General features: G+C 42.0%; 1 protein-coding gene across 8 annotated transcripts in view; it reads left to right on the forward strand.

Moving 5' to 3' along the window:
• The window catches only part of PIK3AP1 (phosphoinositide-3-kinase adaptor protein 1), a 47,382-nt gene extending 32,226 nt beyond the window's left edge, over window positions 1-15,156 (forward strand). For all 8 annotated transcript variants that reach the window (XM_075758443.1, XM_075758444.1, XM_075758442.1 and 5 more), the window contains 9 exons: window positions 5,860-5,955; window positions 7,409-7,588; window positions 8,408-8,470; window positions 9,187-9,392; window positions 10,974-11,046; window positions 11,384-11,539; window positions 13,256-13,326; window positions 13,513-13,622; window positions 14,683-15,156. In XM_075758443.1, the coding sequence (XP_075614558.1) occupies window positions 5,860-5,955; window positions 7,409-7,588; window positions 8,408-8,470; window positions 9,187-9,392; window positions 10,974-11,046; window positions 11,384-11,539; window positions 13,256-13,326; window positions 13,513-13,622; window positions 14,683-14,737 (1,010 nt within the window). In that variant the 3' untranslated portion in view covers window positions 14,738-15,156. The remainder of the gene's footprint in view (window positions 1-5,859; window positions 5,956-7,408; window positions 7,589-8,407; window positions 8,471-9,186; window positions 9,393-10,973; window positions 11,047-11,383; window positions 11,540-13,255; window positions 13,327-13,512; window positions 13,623-14,682) is intronic.
• The last annotated feature ends 1,748 nt before the right edge of the window (window positions 15,157-16,904 follow it).

Genomic DNA, 16,904 nt, shown 5'->3' on the forward strand with positions numbered 1-16,904 from the left:
TGTACAAGATAGAGCTGTTTCCTCAGTGCTTTGGGGACTCCCTGAGCAAGTGAATTAGCATTTGAAAGAGACCAAATTTTCTACAATGTCCTGCTTCTCCCTCTGAGATCCAGGGAGGTACGGACACTCTGACTTACAGATACTGGTGGAAAAGAACACTATGTAAGATGTGATTTTACTGACAACTAGGAAACTGAAAAACAAGCACTGAGCTTCTACCTCAATAGCTTGAGAACAAAAGAAACTGAACATCTAGAAATACATGTACTGAAAAGATTATAATTGAAAAATCATTATTCTAATCCACTTGGTTTATTGCTAAAAATATAGAGCTAATTCTGATAAATATGCAGATGTTTAGCTTTTTCACCATGCTGTTAATAGTCAGTGAGGCCGATTGCAAATACCAAGTTAAGTACCTATGTTAAGCAATTACTTATCTGCCTATTTGGTCTGCCTTCATCCCACTCATATATTTTATGATTCCCATGACGAGCAGAGAATCTAGTTTATTACAGTTTAAGTATCTGCATAAGGACTTCTAGTGTTTCTGCAGTTTTAAGTGTGCTGCCTCAGAGGAAAAGCTTTCTTACTGAAACACTTTTGCTTATAGACTGTATCTGTCCTAGGCTGATTTTCTCCTCTTTTAGATAAAACCATGTTATAAAACACATTTTCGTTGATTATATAGTCCAGAAGACTTTGTCAGTTCTGTGCCTGAAATCATAAACTCTTGTCTGCGAAGTTTTGTTTGGCTGCTGCAGGGATGGTTTAGCTACCAAAACCAGGATTATTCTGCCTTCAGGTGGAGATAAGCAGTAAGGCTGGTTGGACTCCTAAGGAACAAAGCTGCTGTTGTTCACAGTAATGAGGGTGAGAGTTTCTAGATGTTTGGAAGCTCTGCCTGCAATCCGTGCACCTCTGAATGACATTGACTAAGTCTAGAGGGGGAAAAAACATGCTTTAAAACCACTAAGCCCAACTTGTTGTCTTCTACCTCTGAAATGTTCGGATCTCCTAGAAGCTATGCAGGGGATATTCCTTTCTTTCATGGATGCAAATCAAGGTCCCTGTAGTTGACCACTTTTGAACTGTGAAAGGCCCCTTTGAAAATATTCTCATGTTGGTTCAGATTTAGATCAGAATTGCTCCCTGTCAAGAAAACCATTTGTCAGCCCTTCAGACTATTGGTGGAAGAACTAATTGTTTTAAGATGCTTGTTTCTTCTTCCCTGCTGAAGATCCCCACCTCCCTCAGCCTGCTCTCTCAGTTGCTTGTGTGTGTGTCCCCTTGCCTGTTTCTGTCAAACAATCCACATTAAGTTAAGTGGTTCAAGTACACAGGTTTTCCTACCCTTGCTCTGATTGACAGATCTCAGGAGGGAGTTTGACTGGTGTTCTGGATGAATACACGAAACAGAGCCTGCTTGGCTGACAGTCATGGAGATGAAGAGCTAAGAAAGGTTGCCATGGGATGGGAAAGGTTATGCATTCAAAGCCTAAGTCAGGCTGCTTTCCTTAAGCCTCCTCAGTAGCAAAGGCCCAGCAGGCACACGTCCTTTAGGGGAAGCTTCTGCCACATCAAGCACAGCCACATAGCAGGGTGGCAGAGGTCTCTGGGATCAGCACCAGAAAGTTCTCCTGGTGTGCAAATGTGCTGCAGGCTCTACAGGGCTAGTAGGACTAAAAAGGTAAAAACCCAAGCTGTCCCTAAAGTAGATCCTTTACTAAAAAGCAGAGCTGAATGAGCCTGTGTTTTAAAATGTTTTCCTCATTAGTGAGATGCTGTATATGGCTTATCTGTAATACCTCAGCAAGGAATGTGTGTTTCCTGCTGCTTCAAGAGTTCTCCTAGTGTACTGCTCCTGCACACAAATCTGTGTTACCTTCCACTCAGGAGTCTCTGTTTTTCTTATGTAGTCTGTCAGTCTTTGCCTGAAGAATATTTACAGCTCGTCTGAATCTACCTGTATTGTAACAGTTAAGGTTAAGTTGGCACAATGCTTGACACTTAGATTGGTGTTCTCAAAGTGAAAGTGTTTCAATATTATTTAGAATACCAGCACCAGCTCACTAAAATTAGTGGGAGTGCTGGCTGGTTTAGAACTGCCATCGTAAATAAAGGCTTCAAGCTTCGTAAGGATGAAAAACTCCCTAGGAAATCATAATCAACTTCTACTGAGGTACTTTCTCTGGGTCAGAGTAGCCCTTATGTGAGTAGTTATGGCTGTGGTGTAGAGGACAATACCTGGGCTATTTTAAGTGTACCATACTGTGGCAGCATGCCCATTTATTGTGATCAAGATGTGTGTCTACCACAGTTCTTCAGAAACTGATCAAAGGAAGGTTAGATTACCACAGGGTCGATTTGTCTAGCAGGAACTGGTTTGAGAGTAAGATAACACGGGACTGGAGCCATTATAATGAGTTAAAAGTAATAGCAAATACTTGAATACCAGAGTGTTCTGTTAGTTCTTGTATTCTTCATCCCACTTGGGATTTTTCAATGGATTTTTATGTGTTGCTTTTTTCTCTGTGCATTTGGTCCTGGGAAAACATTTACAGAGAAAGTATAGAAGCTGTGCAAGGGTCCAATTTTGCTTAAATTGATGCTGCATGAGAGTTGAACACACCTATGTTGAGCTGCTAGTTGTCTCGTTACGTTTTGAGATAAATGATGAAATTTAAAAAAAAAAAAAAGGTTGTGTTCATCTACAGAACACTGCTTCCCCTTCTGCTAGAGGGGAGCATTCTTTCCTAGGCAGGTCTTAATGCCCTGAGCAGTGTAGATCATAAAGTACTCCTATACAAATCAGTGGGAACTTAGTAGCTCTTGCTGTTACCTTGTTTGCTGTTCTTTAATAATAAGATTGAATTGCCTTATTTAATTTCTTATCATTAATCTAATTGTTCCTGCCTCAGAAGAACACTTCCCTCTTATTACACTTTTCAAATACCTGTAAAGTCAAACATAATTTTCCAGAATATGCTCCAAGTTGGTGCAGGTTGCAGGTAAATGTCATTTAGCCGAGTCACTCACACATTGTGACAAACAGCAGATGAATAACAAAAAGGGAGAGTTACCTCCATCAAATCAGTCTAGTAGTATGAACTTACAGCATCAGATAAAGTGCTTTGCTTTTTCTGCTTTCCTTTCACCAGCACATCCTGCTGATTTTTGCAAAACAGTATTTTGAATGGCCTGGAGTTGTGTGCGGGAGGGGCTCTGAGAGCAAGGACTCTTGAAAGTGCTGAAAACCTGTTTGATTTGTGTGAAGATTAAACCACCTGGTGGGTGGGTGTGATGTTATGCTATTTTACTTGGGGAAAGAGTTCGGCTGTATTTCCTCTGTCCAAGGTCAGATGGGGCAGTGGCCAAGCGCTGATGGAAACAAGTCCAGACTCTCAGCACTGTTTTCTTATCCATGAACTGTGTGGACAGTCAGACCCTAGATAGTGAGTTTCATGCAGAGATCTAATCCTTTATGATAGAGAGTTTCAGCTGACTAAAATCTATTGTCCTGTTATTTGCAGACCTCCAACACCTAAAGAGTAGATGTTCGTTAACATATAAGTTGTAATGCCCTTATTCTACTCTCTTGCATATCCTCTCCCTCCTCCACCATTTTTATTCTCTTAAGACCAAGCTTTCAACACTGTCCTCACTGATTTATTTTTTTTAACGCAAGAAACAGCAGCCTCCTTGTCATCCTTGAGGAAACTGAGGGAATTGCGCATAAAAATGTAATTGCTTATAAAGTTCTGAGTTGTGATTTATGCTAACACATTGAAGCCTTTGTCTTGCATAATAAAGAGCTGGTCTCTGTAAAGAAGTAGCTTGCTTCATGTGCAGGAATACCTAGCTTCTAGTGTTTGCAAATGTTTAAAGGGGGAATGGTGTTACTACTTTCTAAAGGATGCCCACGCATGGATATTTTAGCTGTTGTGAAGGGTCTGTAGGTCATAAACTCTCTTCTGTATGAGCCTGTTTGCAGGTTGGTCCCTTCTGCACCCTACAAAGAGAAACTGAAATTCTTTGAATAAATATCTTTTAGCTACTAAATTCTGACATCTAGGAACTAAACCCTCTTCCCGCTAACCCTTCAGACCATCTTCCCTCAATAGCCTCAGGTAAATCTGAGGACCTTTCCTGTGATACCCAAAGTTTGTGTGTGCCCTCTTCTTGTCGCTTCTGTCTCACTAGCCTGTTTTTGCAGCAAATGGAACAGGTGTCATTGACAAAGCTGAGAACTTGTTTTCAATTTTGGTACATGGGTGAGATGCTACGTCTCATCTGTATGCAAGACAGGCCTGTGTGCAAGAGGGTAGCGAGGTGGCAATCGTGTCTTCTAAGGAGAACTAATTAGTTGATGAATTTAACTACATTGACTATGTGATAGAAAAACTCTGCCGTATCCTGTTGCGTTGCTGGTTTAGTAATCCTGCAGAGCACAGCCAAAATTGGGAAGATACTGTTCCCTCCACAGAGAATGAAAGGAACTTTGCATACCTGTCACATTCTGTCCTGCCCCCAAATCCATAAAGTAAGGGCTTTGCTCTGTGCCTGTATTTGCTACAGGTTCATTTCTAAAAGCTATGTTAAAAGTAATCAAGGTGGCTGCAAGGTGGAAAAATCGCTCTACAGAAAAATACAAGTCTGTAGTGCTGAATGTTTAGGATACTCAAATGTCCAATTTGTGCTTCCATGTAGTGCAGTGATACTTAAGTGGACTTTCTATTAGGTTGGTGGTGAGCAGGTTAGCTTCAGCAGCAGGCAACTTGTCATGGACTGCAGATCTCTTGAAAAGCTGCTGGTGTGGTTAGTCCACACGGCATGCAGTAATGCTGTGGCTACACTGGAGGTATTCCTGTGAGGTTAAAGCTAGGTTGGGTGCATTTGCATGACTGTCAGTGGGTCCTTTGGTAATTATTGCTTTAAAAAACCCCACAACATTCTAACAAAGTGAAATCTTGCTAGCATATTGTTAACCCTTTCTCATAATATCCTCAGCTTTGCAGGAAAAAAATAAGACAGGTCAGCAAATATTAAAAAGAAATGTACAGAGAAATATTTCATACTCTCTCATGTAACCCAAACCATCTAGTTTACATAGTAATACATATTTTGCAATATGCCTCAATAATTCACTTTATATCAATAAGCTTCAACAATTTGTTTATATCACTCTTGTTTTTAATATCATTAGGAGCATGGTTAACTAACATATTATTTCAAGTTTAGGATTAGTTTTAGGGCTGCAATGAGGTCGACTCTTTTTTCCAAAATCAGAATTCTTCATGTCAAAACAATGACTTAAAGTATCTTATTGTTTGCTGTCACTCCTTTCTCAATACTAAATTATAATTTGACCCTCTAAACACCTTCCAGTCCAACTAATTAACTCAGCCAACTGTTTTGACTTTTATCCAATAAACAAAACAAATACTATCTTCTGTGTCATGGGCAAATTGCCCTTAATGTCTTGTTTTGTCAAGTTCACGGAGTTTCCGCTGTTTGGCCTCTCAGGAGCACTGTGCAGAGGCCAGAACCTTCACCTGGCCAGCACACTCTCAATAACAGTTAATCCTCCGTGCCTGCTTGGAGCCTTGTCAGAACTTCCAAATAAGCAACATTAGTTACCCTCAAGCGTGAGCATCAGGCGGCTGGCAAAGATTTGGGCAGAGTGGACTGAACGTAGCAGCTTAGGAGCCTTTTTTGAGGCAAATGTCTGTTGCCTGGCTTCCTCTTTGATTTTCACCATAGACCAAAGGTCCATTCAGAAATATCACATCATGATATGATATTATTCTGCATGTTTAAAGGCATAATCAACAGGTTCATCTTTCTGATGTTTTTCAGATGTAGAGATGCTTCAGTCCAAACCAGACACTCCAGTTGCCGGAGATGAAGTTTCTCTAACTACAAAAGACTCAATGCTCCGCAAGTTTTTAGAAGGTGAGACCTGTTTGGAGAGAGGGATGGTAATAGCACAGTTAAAGCAATGGAATGGAACTTGAGATTTCTCCTTGATCTATTAAGGATAGGAGCTAGTCCGCACTGTTGGACATGGACAGCTTTGCCTTATTGGGTACAAACGAGGCATAACAGAAACAGCAGCTTGTAAGGTGATTTCACAAATGCGGTTAGTTTCTTACCAAAGAGGAGGAGTGATTTCTAGTTCCAGTCCCTGCCTACTAGTGAGTGTGAGCACACAGCTGGTATTTATTCAGGAATGGCTGTCTTTTGTCCTTATCTTAGTGATGGGAATTAATTCTAATGTCCTGATACGAGTGCAGGCTCCCCTCACAGGCAGAGGCTGAGTATAAAGTAGAGCAGCACAAGCTAGTGATGAATGTGATGTAGAAGCTTTATTCAAAAGTCCATCCATTGAAAACAGCCGCCAGGAAAGAGGAAAAGAACTGCTGGCTTGCAGACCTGATCTACGCACTGCATCATCAGTGCTCCCTCTGCCTTCTCTGACCAAAACCAGACTTTAGCCCCATGTTATCCCCACTGAGCATGATTGGTTTGTCCAAACCTTTTCCTGACTCATCAGGTTCCATGGGATACAGGCTCACTTTTTGTGAGTGATCCAGCTGGACTCAGAGCAAGGTTAAGTCTGGGGCTCTTAGCATCTTGTTCTGTTTTCCCTGCCAACACTGATGCTCTGGCAGCTCCATTGCATTGACTCGGCTAGCTGTTACAACATCACTAAAGGAAAGTCAGTCCAGTGGCTAGGGTGTTCACTTGTGACTTGGTAACAGAGTAGGGAGTTAGTCCAGGGGCTCTTAATTCTTTTTGCTAGCATGCAAAGAGAGGGAAGTGAGCTTTTAAATCAGGTATGACAGCATTTGATGATTTTGCAGTCATGTTAGGAGTGAGAATAGATTGGAGATGATGAGGTGGTATAAAGGTAGCTGGGCTTGTTAAGTACAGATACGCATACCCAGCTCCCTCTGAGACACATGGTTCTGATATCAAATATATTGTCAGCTCATGGCAATCGCTCATTTCAGACAAAGGAATAATTTTCTGTAGTACTTTGTAGACCACCACAAAGTAGACCACTGTAGAAACCAGTGCTCTGATTTGTTAACTGTTATGATATGTTAATTAACTGGAATTAATTGAACTGTTCCTTGAGTTCTTAACAGTTACAAGATTTTCCACGATGTTTTTTTTTCATAGATGGTACAGGCTTAGTAGCAAACACATGCTACTAGATGTTAATGACTTGATCAAGTCCTGTCTCGAAGGGCTTTGGCACTTAAAGTCACTGCAAAACTGGATGTTTTTCCCTGTGAAATGGCCAACTTGCTAAGAATGTGGTACATAGTGCATCTGGAGGGATCCAGTGTTCATTGATGCAGCCAGGTTTTTTTTTTCTTACAACTCTACTCTGTTGTAGGCAGTAGCATGGATTTGCCAGATTCAGAGGAAGGAGTTTACCAGCAGCATGGAGAAGATGTATACTACTCAGTGGAACAAGATAGTTTTCCACAGGAAATGGCTAGCAGACCTCCAGTTCCAGTTCCAAGACCAGAATCCAGCTCTCCACAGCCGGACAATGAACTGTACATCTCCAAAAGTGAGTTGGGTACCAGGACCTAAACTGTAGACTAGTCAACTGTAGAATGGCCTTGACATGGGCTCCGGATGCTGATTAAACACCAAGAAAATCTACATGTTTGAGACCCCTGGATTATTTGACTCTGGAGTCTTTTCTTGCTCTGTAAGAGCTGGATTACCTTTGGGATCCAATTTCAGATCTGTTTTTTTCATTTTCTGCCTACTCTGAAAATGAGGGGTATGTTGTATCCTGAGGTCTTGTTCTGAGCTTCTTCTTAGTGAAAGCAGTAGGATGACAAATTACCCCCAAATGGTATAAACAATCCAACTAAATGGGAAAGATCCTGATATTATGACACAATCAAGCTAATTGAGACATTGCTTCTCTGTAATGGTATCATTGATTCAATAGCATTTGTATAGTACATGATTCTATACCTCAATACCTCCCTCTGAGGTGGGGTTTAATTGAAATTGAAAATTGTGCCTCTGAGTTTGCTAGGCAGTTTTGGAAATCTTGGTCATATTTCACAAACATTCTATCAAGAACTACAGTAATGTGTGGGAGAGTAATTTCAGTGACGGCACCTTCCGCTCATGACAGGACTGTGGGGAAAGCATGTCCAGATTTCTCTTAGAGGTGACTGAGCTAAATTCTTTGAGGTCAATAGAAGGGGAGTTCTGCTGTACCACTCCTTATCTTGTTTTCTGCAATGGACTTAGTAGGGTAACAGAAGCTGTAATGCAGTGCAGAATTGTGTATGCTTCCCGTATTCATCCTTTCTATTTCTGTCTTCATGAGATGCCTTTCAGTATCTAAAGAGTGTTTGTTTTACAGTTTTTGCACAGAAAGCTCAAAGACCTGAGAATCTCTACGTCCCTAGAGGAAAGGTTAGGAAAGGTAAGTCAGAAGTTCACCCTGAAAATCTTTCCAGTAATGCAAAAGCAGATCTGCTGAGGTAGCTTCATTTGTGTGAAATGCGACAGAACAGTCTGTTTTACAAGGCTCTGGGGATAATAGTCATATATGGATGACCCAACCTTTCTGACTTTATGTGACACTGGAAACATTTTAGAACTACAGAGTGTGAGGAGGGGGTACCCTTTTATCACATATTGTACATATCCCCTGTCTTGGAGTTCATCCTCAGTCAGGATCATAGTGATCATTGAAGTACCTTTTTTTACATTTATGTTTCTGGAGTTACACTCCACAGATTACCTAGGAAGAGTCTAGCTTTGTGGCTACCAAGGTGAAAGCTCTGTTTTGTGGATTGCTGAGGAGAGAAAGATTTTTGCAATAAGGAAGCAGAGCACTTTAAGGAGTACATTTTGTGCTGTTCACTTAAATTATTTTTTTTAAGAACTGAGATTTATCCCTGGGACATATTTGCATACAAGGCTACCTCTCAGCTGGGCTTTTAGCCCTGACAAATAGCAGAATGGCATAAGGACAAAACACTCTTATGGTTAGGGAAACATTCGGTCTGTAATACTGATTTCTTTTTTTTTTTTTGGCATGTCTGCTATATCAAGGGTGCTTGAGTTTCTTTGTATTCAGTGAGAAGGGCAGATGCCACAAGTTCAATAATATTTTTGGTGTTGTTCTCTCTTCAGAGACAATAGTCAGGCCTGTAAGGGACCTGTCTCAGTCAAGCATATATGATCCATTTGCTGGAATGAAAACCCCAGGTCAACGGCAGCTGATTACATTACAGGAGCAAGTGAAAATGGGCATACTCACTGTTGATGAAGCTGTACTTCATTTTAAGGAGTGGCAACTGAACCAGAAAAAGAGATCAGAATCTTTCCGGTTCCAGCAGGTACAGGCTTATTCCTCTGTTTAAGAAACACAGCTGTCTCTCTAGGTATATATCACAAGCTGTTCAGTGTGGGTACATTTCTTTCCTGGTTAGAGCAGGAAGACAGCTAACGCAGTCCCCTAGGTAGCAGAGTTCTGACACGGAGGGGCCGTTCCCATGGAGCATCAAGCAGGTAGCTGTTTTACACATCTGTTTGTCTTACAGTAGTATTGGTAGGTTTTGGAGATCTGTACACTAGGAATTGGGCCAAATCCAGTTGGCTAAACTACATTTCTAGAGGTCACCTCGCACCTACCTGCTGGCAGGGGTCTTAGGTGGTGAACATTTAGCTTGTCAGTTCTCATCCATTTCAGATCAGTGAAGAGACAGTCCCAGATGGTGTATTGGCTTTAAAGCCCCATCTTGTAGGTGGTCTGATCCCTCCCTGGGTGTTTGATGCCTCCAAGACTACCTGTTCTTTACAGCTGGGCAAAGTCTAGCAACTGTCATTAGTGAAAGCAGTGTTTGGGTGGCTTAGCTGAACGAGGGAGTCGTTATGTTTGCAGCAGCAGCATAATGACTGGTAGAAGTAGCAGTCATAGTTTAAAATTTCCATTCTCAAGTTGAGTGGGGCTCCCTCTTTAAAACCACTGCCTGCTTCTGTTGGAGCCTTTTGTTCATGCTGCAGGAGTCTGCTCTCTCACTTGCGGTGCTGGTCTCTGGTATGTGACACTGTTTTGGGAACTGTCAGAAAAAAGCCTTTTGTCCTCCTGATTCTCACTTGGAAGGGTTCTCTCTACCCAGAAACAGTCAGAGGAATCCCTTCTTCTGTCAGTACAGAACGCAGTGCTACTTTAGCAGATGTCCGTAGCAGAGATGAAGTGGCATGCTCTGTGCCCCATCCCATGAGCAACTTTCAAAGTCTCTGCTCCAGACAGTGCTTCATGTTAGAGCAATTGTTCTGTCTGCTTTTCCACCTATTCAGGGTTTTCCTTCTCTTACACATGTACATGTTTCCCTGCTGGAAAAGTTGTCTTTTTTTTGTCTCCCCATCTTTTCTTACTGTAAGGTGCAGTATGCTGCCACACAATGGTGAAGAGACGTTGCTCCCAGTTACATTTCCAGGTGTCCCCTCTTGCTTCAATGGGGACATCCTGAATTCTTTCTGAATTGTCCCTCATGCTCTGGTATGCGTGGCAGCCTCCTCTGTCCCTGCAGTCAGAATTATCTGTTCATTAGTACAGAAAGGACTGTGCAGTTACTTGAACCTGGATCATGTTTCTGTGCCCTGTGTCACAGTGGAAACAGAAAATAGGAGTTCTAAACCAAATGTGCTGCTTATCTGTAACTGCCAGTGAGTCTGTGAACCTGACCTTAACATACACAACAAACATCTGAAAAAACTTTGCTTCTGAAAGGCACACATGGATTTCTGAAGGGAATAGATTAAAACCTGTTGACATGGTTTGGACTTCAGCCAGGTCTAGGAGGTTTTGTTACAGCTTGGTCGAAAAGTTAGCTGAAATATAATATTGGTATTGTCAAAGCTGCTCATCCTCCTTTATCCAGAGCCCTGAAGAGAATATCTTGTGGTGTTTTTAGGAAAATCTGAAACGGCTACGAGACAGCATAACCAGGAGGCAAATGGAGAAGCAAAAAAAAGACAAAAGTGCAGGTAAGAGTCTCTGATTCTGACATTCTCTGGTAGTGAAGCAGCCAACAATATTAACAGGCTCTTCAGGCAGAAGTGTCTACATGTGCATTGTAGTTATGTGATATCTTAATATTCACATCGATGTGTCCGTTGGCTAAAACATAGGGAAATTACTTTACTCCTCCATTTCCCAGACTGAAGAAAGGATGCCCACATCTGTGGAGTGAATCTTGAGTCATTCGTGTACAGTTATGATCGCCGTTATGTGATTGTGTTTAACTTTATTCTGGGGTGCACAGCTGTCTCTCAGAGGCTATACTTGCATAGACCAATCAGAGCTGTTCATTTTCCCTTCCAGATCTGGAAATTACAGTACCCATTCGACATGCTCAGAATACTTTGGGGAAACCAGAATGTGGAATATATGAATACGCCCCCCGGAAAAACATTTTCCCACCAAAGAGGGAGTTAAAGCGAGGAGACTGGAAAACAGAAAGCACATCCAGCACAACAAGTAAGCAAACCCCCGAGTGTCACCCTCTTGACAGAAAAGCTGGATAGAAAACACTTCCCCAGCCTGACTCTGGAGTCAGGGGGGACAGTTCCAGGGGAGACTCTGGAGCTCAGGGGACAGTTTCTGAATCTCAGTACTGACACTGCCACCCCAAACCCTGCCTGCCTTAGGCTGACTGTTCTCAAAACTGTAAAAGCAACTCCAGGTATGTCAAGTGGTTTGGTCATCTTGTGTCTGCATCTCTGCTGGAGCAGAACCTGAAAGCTGAGCAAAACATTCCCTTGAGCCTTCTCAGGGAAGGCATATCACCCATCCTCCATTCTTAAAAGTAGATGGCAGCTGCTTCCTTTGAAAAAAAGATGCTCCCTTGCTGTGACACTCAGCAGGCAGTGTGCTCTGAGGGCATAGTTATATTGCAGGATGGGAACCAGTCTATACATGGCATTTCCTCAATTGTTGTAGATAAAGGACAGCATTTTTCATTGGTAACTGTGGGAACTCTTGAGTGACTTGGACAGTCTGCACATTTTTATTATCTTTGGTTTTCATTAGGTTTAACTTGTGCAAACTAAATCCCTGCATTCTCACTGTTACTGCAGACTGAGCTATTCTTGCAGAAATCATTGAGGTCATTTTAGTCCCCTGAAAGGACAACTGCATCCCGGTGAGGTTACTACCTTTGTGGCTCTTGGCAAGATACAGCTGGCACACATCCAGAGTAGGTGCCAGAGGCAGCTGACTGAGCCAGTTACTTGTATATCAGCAGTTGTGACAGAAACGTTAATGGGCCTGCAGAGTTCGCTGTGTGCAGCCTGGCTGTCTTTCCTATGGCATGATTGTGAGAAGGGACCCTAACACAGTATTTAGCACTCTTAACTGCTCTCTTTGTACCAGCTGATAATGAGAGTTACCTCACCAAGGCTAGGGAGGGACTGCATCTTATGAGAAAACCTCTCTAGGCCTCCATCCCAGTGTATAGGTTTCTGAACATTAGTGTCCCAGTATTGCACAGCCCTATAGAGCATTGGGTATTTGACTGAAACCAGCCATAGCAGTGTAGGATATGTTTGTGAGTTGCTCTCCCCTTCAGAGGTGGTATGACTGATTGCAAAAACATTCCCACTCTGAGTCTGTGCAAGTTAAATGGGTTTGTATAAATGGTTGCTGAAGTTTGTTTGAACAAGCTTGTCACTTTCAGCTCTGAAATAGACTAGGAAACATTCCTGTAAGGGGTAAGGATCGTTGTGAGAGGAGGTGGTGAACAGCTATTGGGAACAATAACCTCTCAAGCAGTCACTTATTCCAGGAATGAATGCTCAAAGCCACACAGTTGTTAAGGACATGGGCCTGATAATTTAAATATAGATAAATGTTGGGTGTGCAACACTTGTGAAAATATTTACCTGACTTGCTGATATTGGCACTGGATCCTTTCAGTTAGATTATGGTTGTGAGTATATAACCAGAAGCCTGAACCTAGATAGGGCAGAAATCTGCTACAAAGAAAGCAAAACTGAGTGGTTTGACCCTATGGTCTGTGTAATATGAAATGCTGTTGTTTGGATCCTTAACGTGAAAAATAACAGTGGAAATAAATTAATCTAAACAAGCATTAAATTATGTGTGCAAGAGGTAAGCATGAGGTTAGGAGTCCTGAGTTAAGTGATTTCATCACCAGGATTTAATAATCAGTTTGTTTTCTCTTGCTTACTCCAGGTAGCGCAAGTAACCGCTCCAGCACGCGGAGCATATTGAGTGTCAGCAGTGGGATGGAAGGGGACAGTGAGGTAAGCTTTCACCTCTGCTATATACTGGTCCACTGTTCTTAAGTACATGGCTTTGTTTTCATGCAAAAGAAAAGGAGCTCAGGGATGGCATTGCATTTGCAGAAATGGCAAAATGTAGCTACTTCTGTTGTAAAGCTAACAAGAACCAAATTCTACTGGTCTGTAACTTTTTTTTTAATTTTGTAGGACAATGAAGTCTCAGAAACAACTAGAAGCCGCAGCCCAGTTGCCCACCAAGCCGATAGGCTGCCTTTCCCAGAAAGGCCTCCCAGAGTACCTCCTCGAGGTGCAAGCAGGTAAAGCTAAAATGCAGCTCAAACGTGAGCTTTCAGTGAATCACTATGGAAGCCTCGGGCAGAAAGCAAGGCAGGAAGCAAATGTGTCTTTCCACAAAATCTATCAAATTATTATCTATAGACACGATTGGGAGCTGTAAGATCCTTGTTTCTCATCTGTAATACTTGGTGGGATTGGTTTCCTAGTAGGTAACACGCCTATTGCAATGCTGTAACTGTGGTTCACACACTGCAAGAGGCAACACTATTGAAGCACATGATGCTTGCCGTAATAAGGGTGACCCAGGTGGAGTAGCATCCTGCCCGTGGCAGAGATTCAGTACCTGATCCTCTTGGAACATACAAAGTGTAGTGCAGAGGAAATTCCTTTTTGGCATTCCTTGGACTTTTCTTTCTTTTTACAAATTTCAGATCTCCCCAAAGCACACTTGTTTACATGTATGATTGGCCTCAAAGTAAGAACTGCACTGTTTTTATAAAAAGTGTTGAGGTGTTCTGCTTTCATTTGATCAGACCACCACACACTTAAGTAACTTGTAAACATTCCTTTAGTCCAACTAGTGTGAGTCTGTGAAGTCCCAGAGGCTTATCTAAGTACAGATGCTAATAAAATTCTCCAACTGTTAAAACAGTGATTACTAATGTGTGGGTGCAGTAAGCTCTGTATGTTGGCATGGCTCTGGCAAGAATATAGCTGGAATTTGTATGCAGTTAGTTTGAAAAAAAGATTTTGAATCTTTTGATCTCTTCCTATTGTTCTTCATCTAATTTTCAGAAGAAAGCTACTACACTATGAAAGTTTCACTCCAAACAAGTATTATAGCATCACTTTCCAGTAATAGTAGAATTTCTGCAGCTGAAGAAATAACTTAGACAGGAACAGGGCTCTGGTACCTTGGCATCTGCTCTGTTGCTGAATCACTGATAGCCTGTTTTTCTTATATGACTATTGCTTGTACAGTATTCCTAGATATGATGTTATTGCATGCAATGTGTTGGTCCAGAACCCTATTCTCTAGTATTTTTTAAATGCATTTGTGTTCTCTATCTTTTTTTGTAGGCCTGCAAGCTGTGAAGGATTTTATCCTCCACCTGTGCCCCCAAGAGGTCGCTGAATCTCTCAACATCTGTGGAATATGAGATTTTTCTGTTTGTATGCGTGTTTGTACAGATATTTTTGGGATGTCTTAAATTATTTATAACTGGGAGCAAAATGTTTTCTTCCCCTTCCTCCTCCCTAAAGCTCTGGTGACTTTTCCCATGATTTTCACTGAGACTTCTTGGCCTTCTGTACCTTTTTGCTTGGAAGAACTTTGGTGCTTTGGGACTTCAAGAAAAAGTGTCATGGTCAGGAAGGAGAACGCTGATGTGTGTCTTGGCAGGCCTGCACCAACATGAAGTTTCCCTTTGACCAAGAAAGAACACATGTCCTTTTAGAAAGTAAATAAGCATTGTTACCAAAACCCTCAATACAACTTACAAGGGCTTGACTAGAAAACATGCTTGAAAAAGTAAAGAGAATAATTTGTTTGAAGACTTTGTTTGAAGAACGCTCATTACAGCAGGAGCAGATGAATGTTCTGCTGTTTGGTGTCATTTGAGTATGAACATACTGACCTTTCAGAAGGTGTAGAATCTCCCTCCAGCAATCATTAAACCATGGGAGGATGAGAAGTTGTCTTTATTCAAGAATATATTTTGCATACAGCCTTGAAAACACCTTTCCTTTTCCCCTTCCCTCCCTGAAGAGGGCAGACATTAATGAAGTGTTGTGTGTGCTGTATTTGAATGACTTTGTATTTGACTTGAATGATGGAAGTGAGGTGTTTTGGGGTTTGTGTGGTTTTTTTCTTTTTCTTTTTTTCTTCCAGGCCTTGCAATCTTCTGTGCATATCCTGGCCCTTGGGGGACAAGCATAGGGCTGTGGTTGTCCATGAGTGATGCAGATGGGAATTCTGCAAGATAACATTCAGGGTAGAGAATTAAGCATCACTACCTACTTGGTTTTTAAGCCATTCATCCCCCTCTTCCAGCCCTGGGAGAGACATAGATCCATCTGTATTAGGTGTTCCCTCAGGTACAGGCAGGACATGTAAAGCTTCTGTGCGGTCATGTAAGCTCCCCTTAATCTGTACGAGAGCAGGTGATAGAGTTCCTATCTAAAGGAGATAGCTCCTTCTCTGCAAAGCCAATGTGTGGAGCTGCAGGAGTGACAGACAGCAATTGTGACTCAGCCAGCACTGAGTGAAGGCGGAGAAGCCCCTACTGCTCTCAGGGGTATAGACATAAGCTGAATATCTATGTATTAAACTCATAGGGTATGGCTCCAAGTGCAGTCCATATAGCCTCTCCTTTTGATGATAGAGGGATGCAGGTGTTGTGCTGCAGGCCTATAGCTACAGAGGTGACCTTTTTCTTTTTCTTTTTTTTTTTTTTTTTAAATACCTCAGTGCCTTCTCCAGTAACTCTGACACTATGGGCTGTCACTGACAATTTGCTCTTTGTTCACAGTAGCCAGGGGAATGGTGAGTTGGGAGCTGCCTTCCTGTGCTCTTCCAGAGCAGAACAAAGTTCCCAGCACTATTTGGTCACATTGGAAGCAGGGAAGGAGGTTTTGGTGCTGAAATGAAGAAAATGGATAAATGAAGGAAACAGGTATAAAAGAAAGAAACTAAAAGAGGAAATTCAACAGCTTGATTGCCCACAGCTGTCGCACATGCTTTGGTTTGTGCACAGCTCCCTGGTTTTGCTTGAAAGTTCCCCATCTCCTCAGTACTGGCTACAGCTGTGCTTGGAGCTGTGACGTGATAAGAAGAATTTATCTGCTTCCACATCTACTGGGTACAACATAATGTAGAAATGTAGGATGCGGGGAAAACTGTAACAAGGCAGGAAGGGAAGAGCAAAATATGGAACTGTGTCATGCAGAAGATTTCCTTTCAAAGCTGTTGGACTGAAGCAGCCCAGGGATCTGTCATTTTTAATTCTGCACCCACTGCATGTGATAGCCGAATGTGTTCTGTGTGGGAGGGGTTTATCCGAACTGTATGTGAGTGTTTGCCTTTTCACAGCTGTGAACTGGATTTTTATTGCTAGTACTGCAGTAAGATGTTTTATATCTGAATTGCTGAAAAGTAGCTCAGAAATAGCCTTTAAGTGCCTGTCCTGTTTGCAGCTTAGATACTTCCTTCACCTGACCTGTTATACAAAACCAAATGCTTGCGGGGCTCTTGGAGGAGAGATGAGCTGGGACAGGCAGGGTTGAGTTATATTATAAATGCA

Source organism: Balearica regulorum, chromosome 7, assembly GCF_011004875.1.
Source record: "Balearica regulorum gibbericeps isolate bBalReg1 chromosome 7, bBalReg1.pri, whole genome shotgun sequence".
NCBI classification, from domain to species: Eukaryota; Metazoa; Chordata; class Aves; order Gruiformes; family Gruidae; genus Balearica; species Balearica regulorum.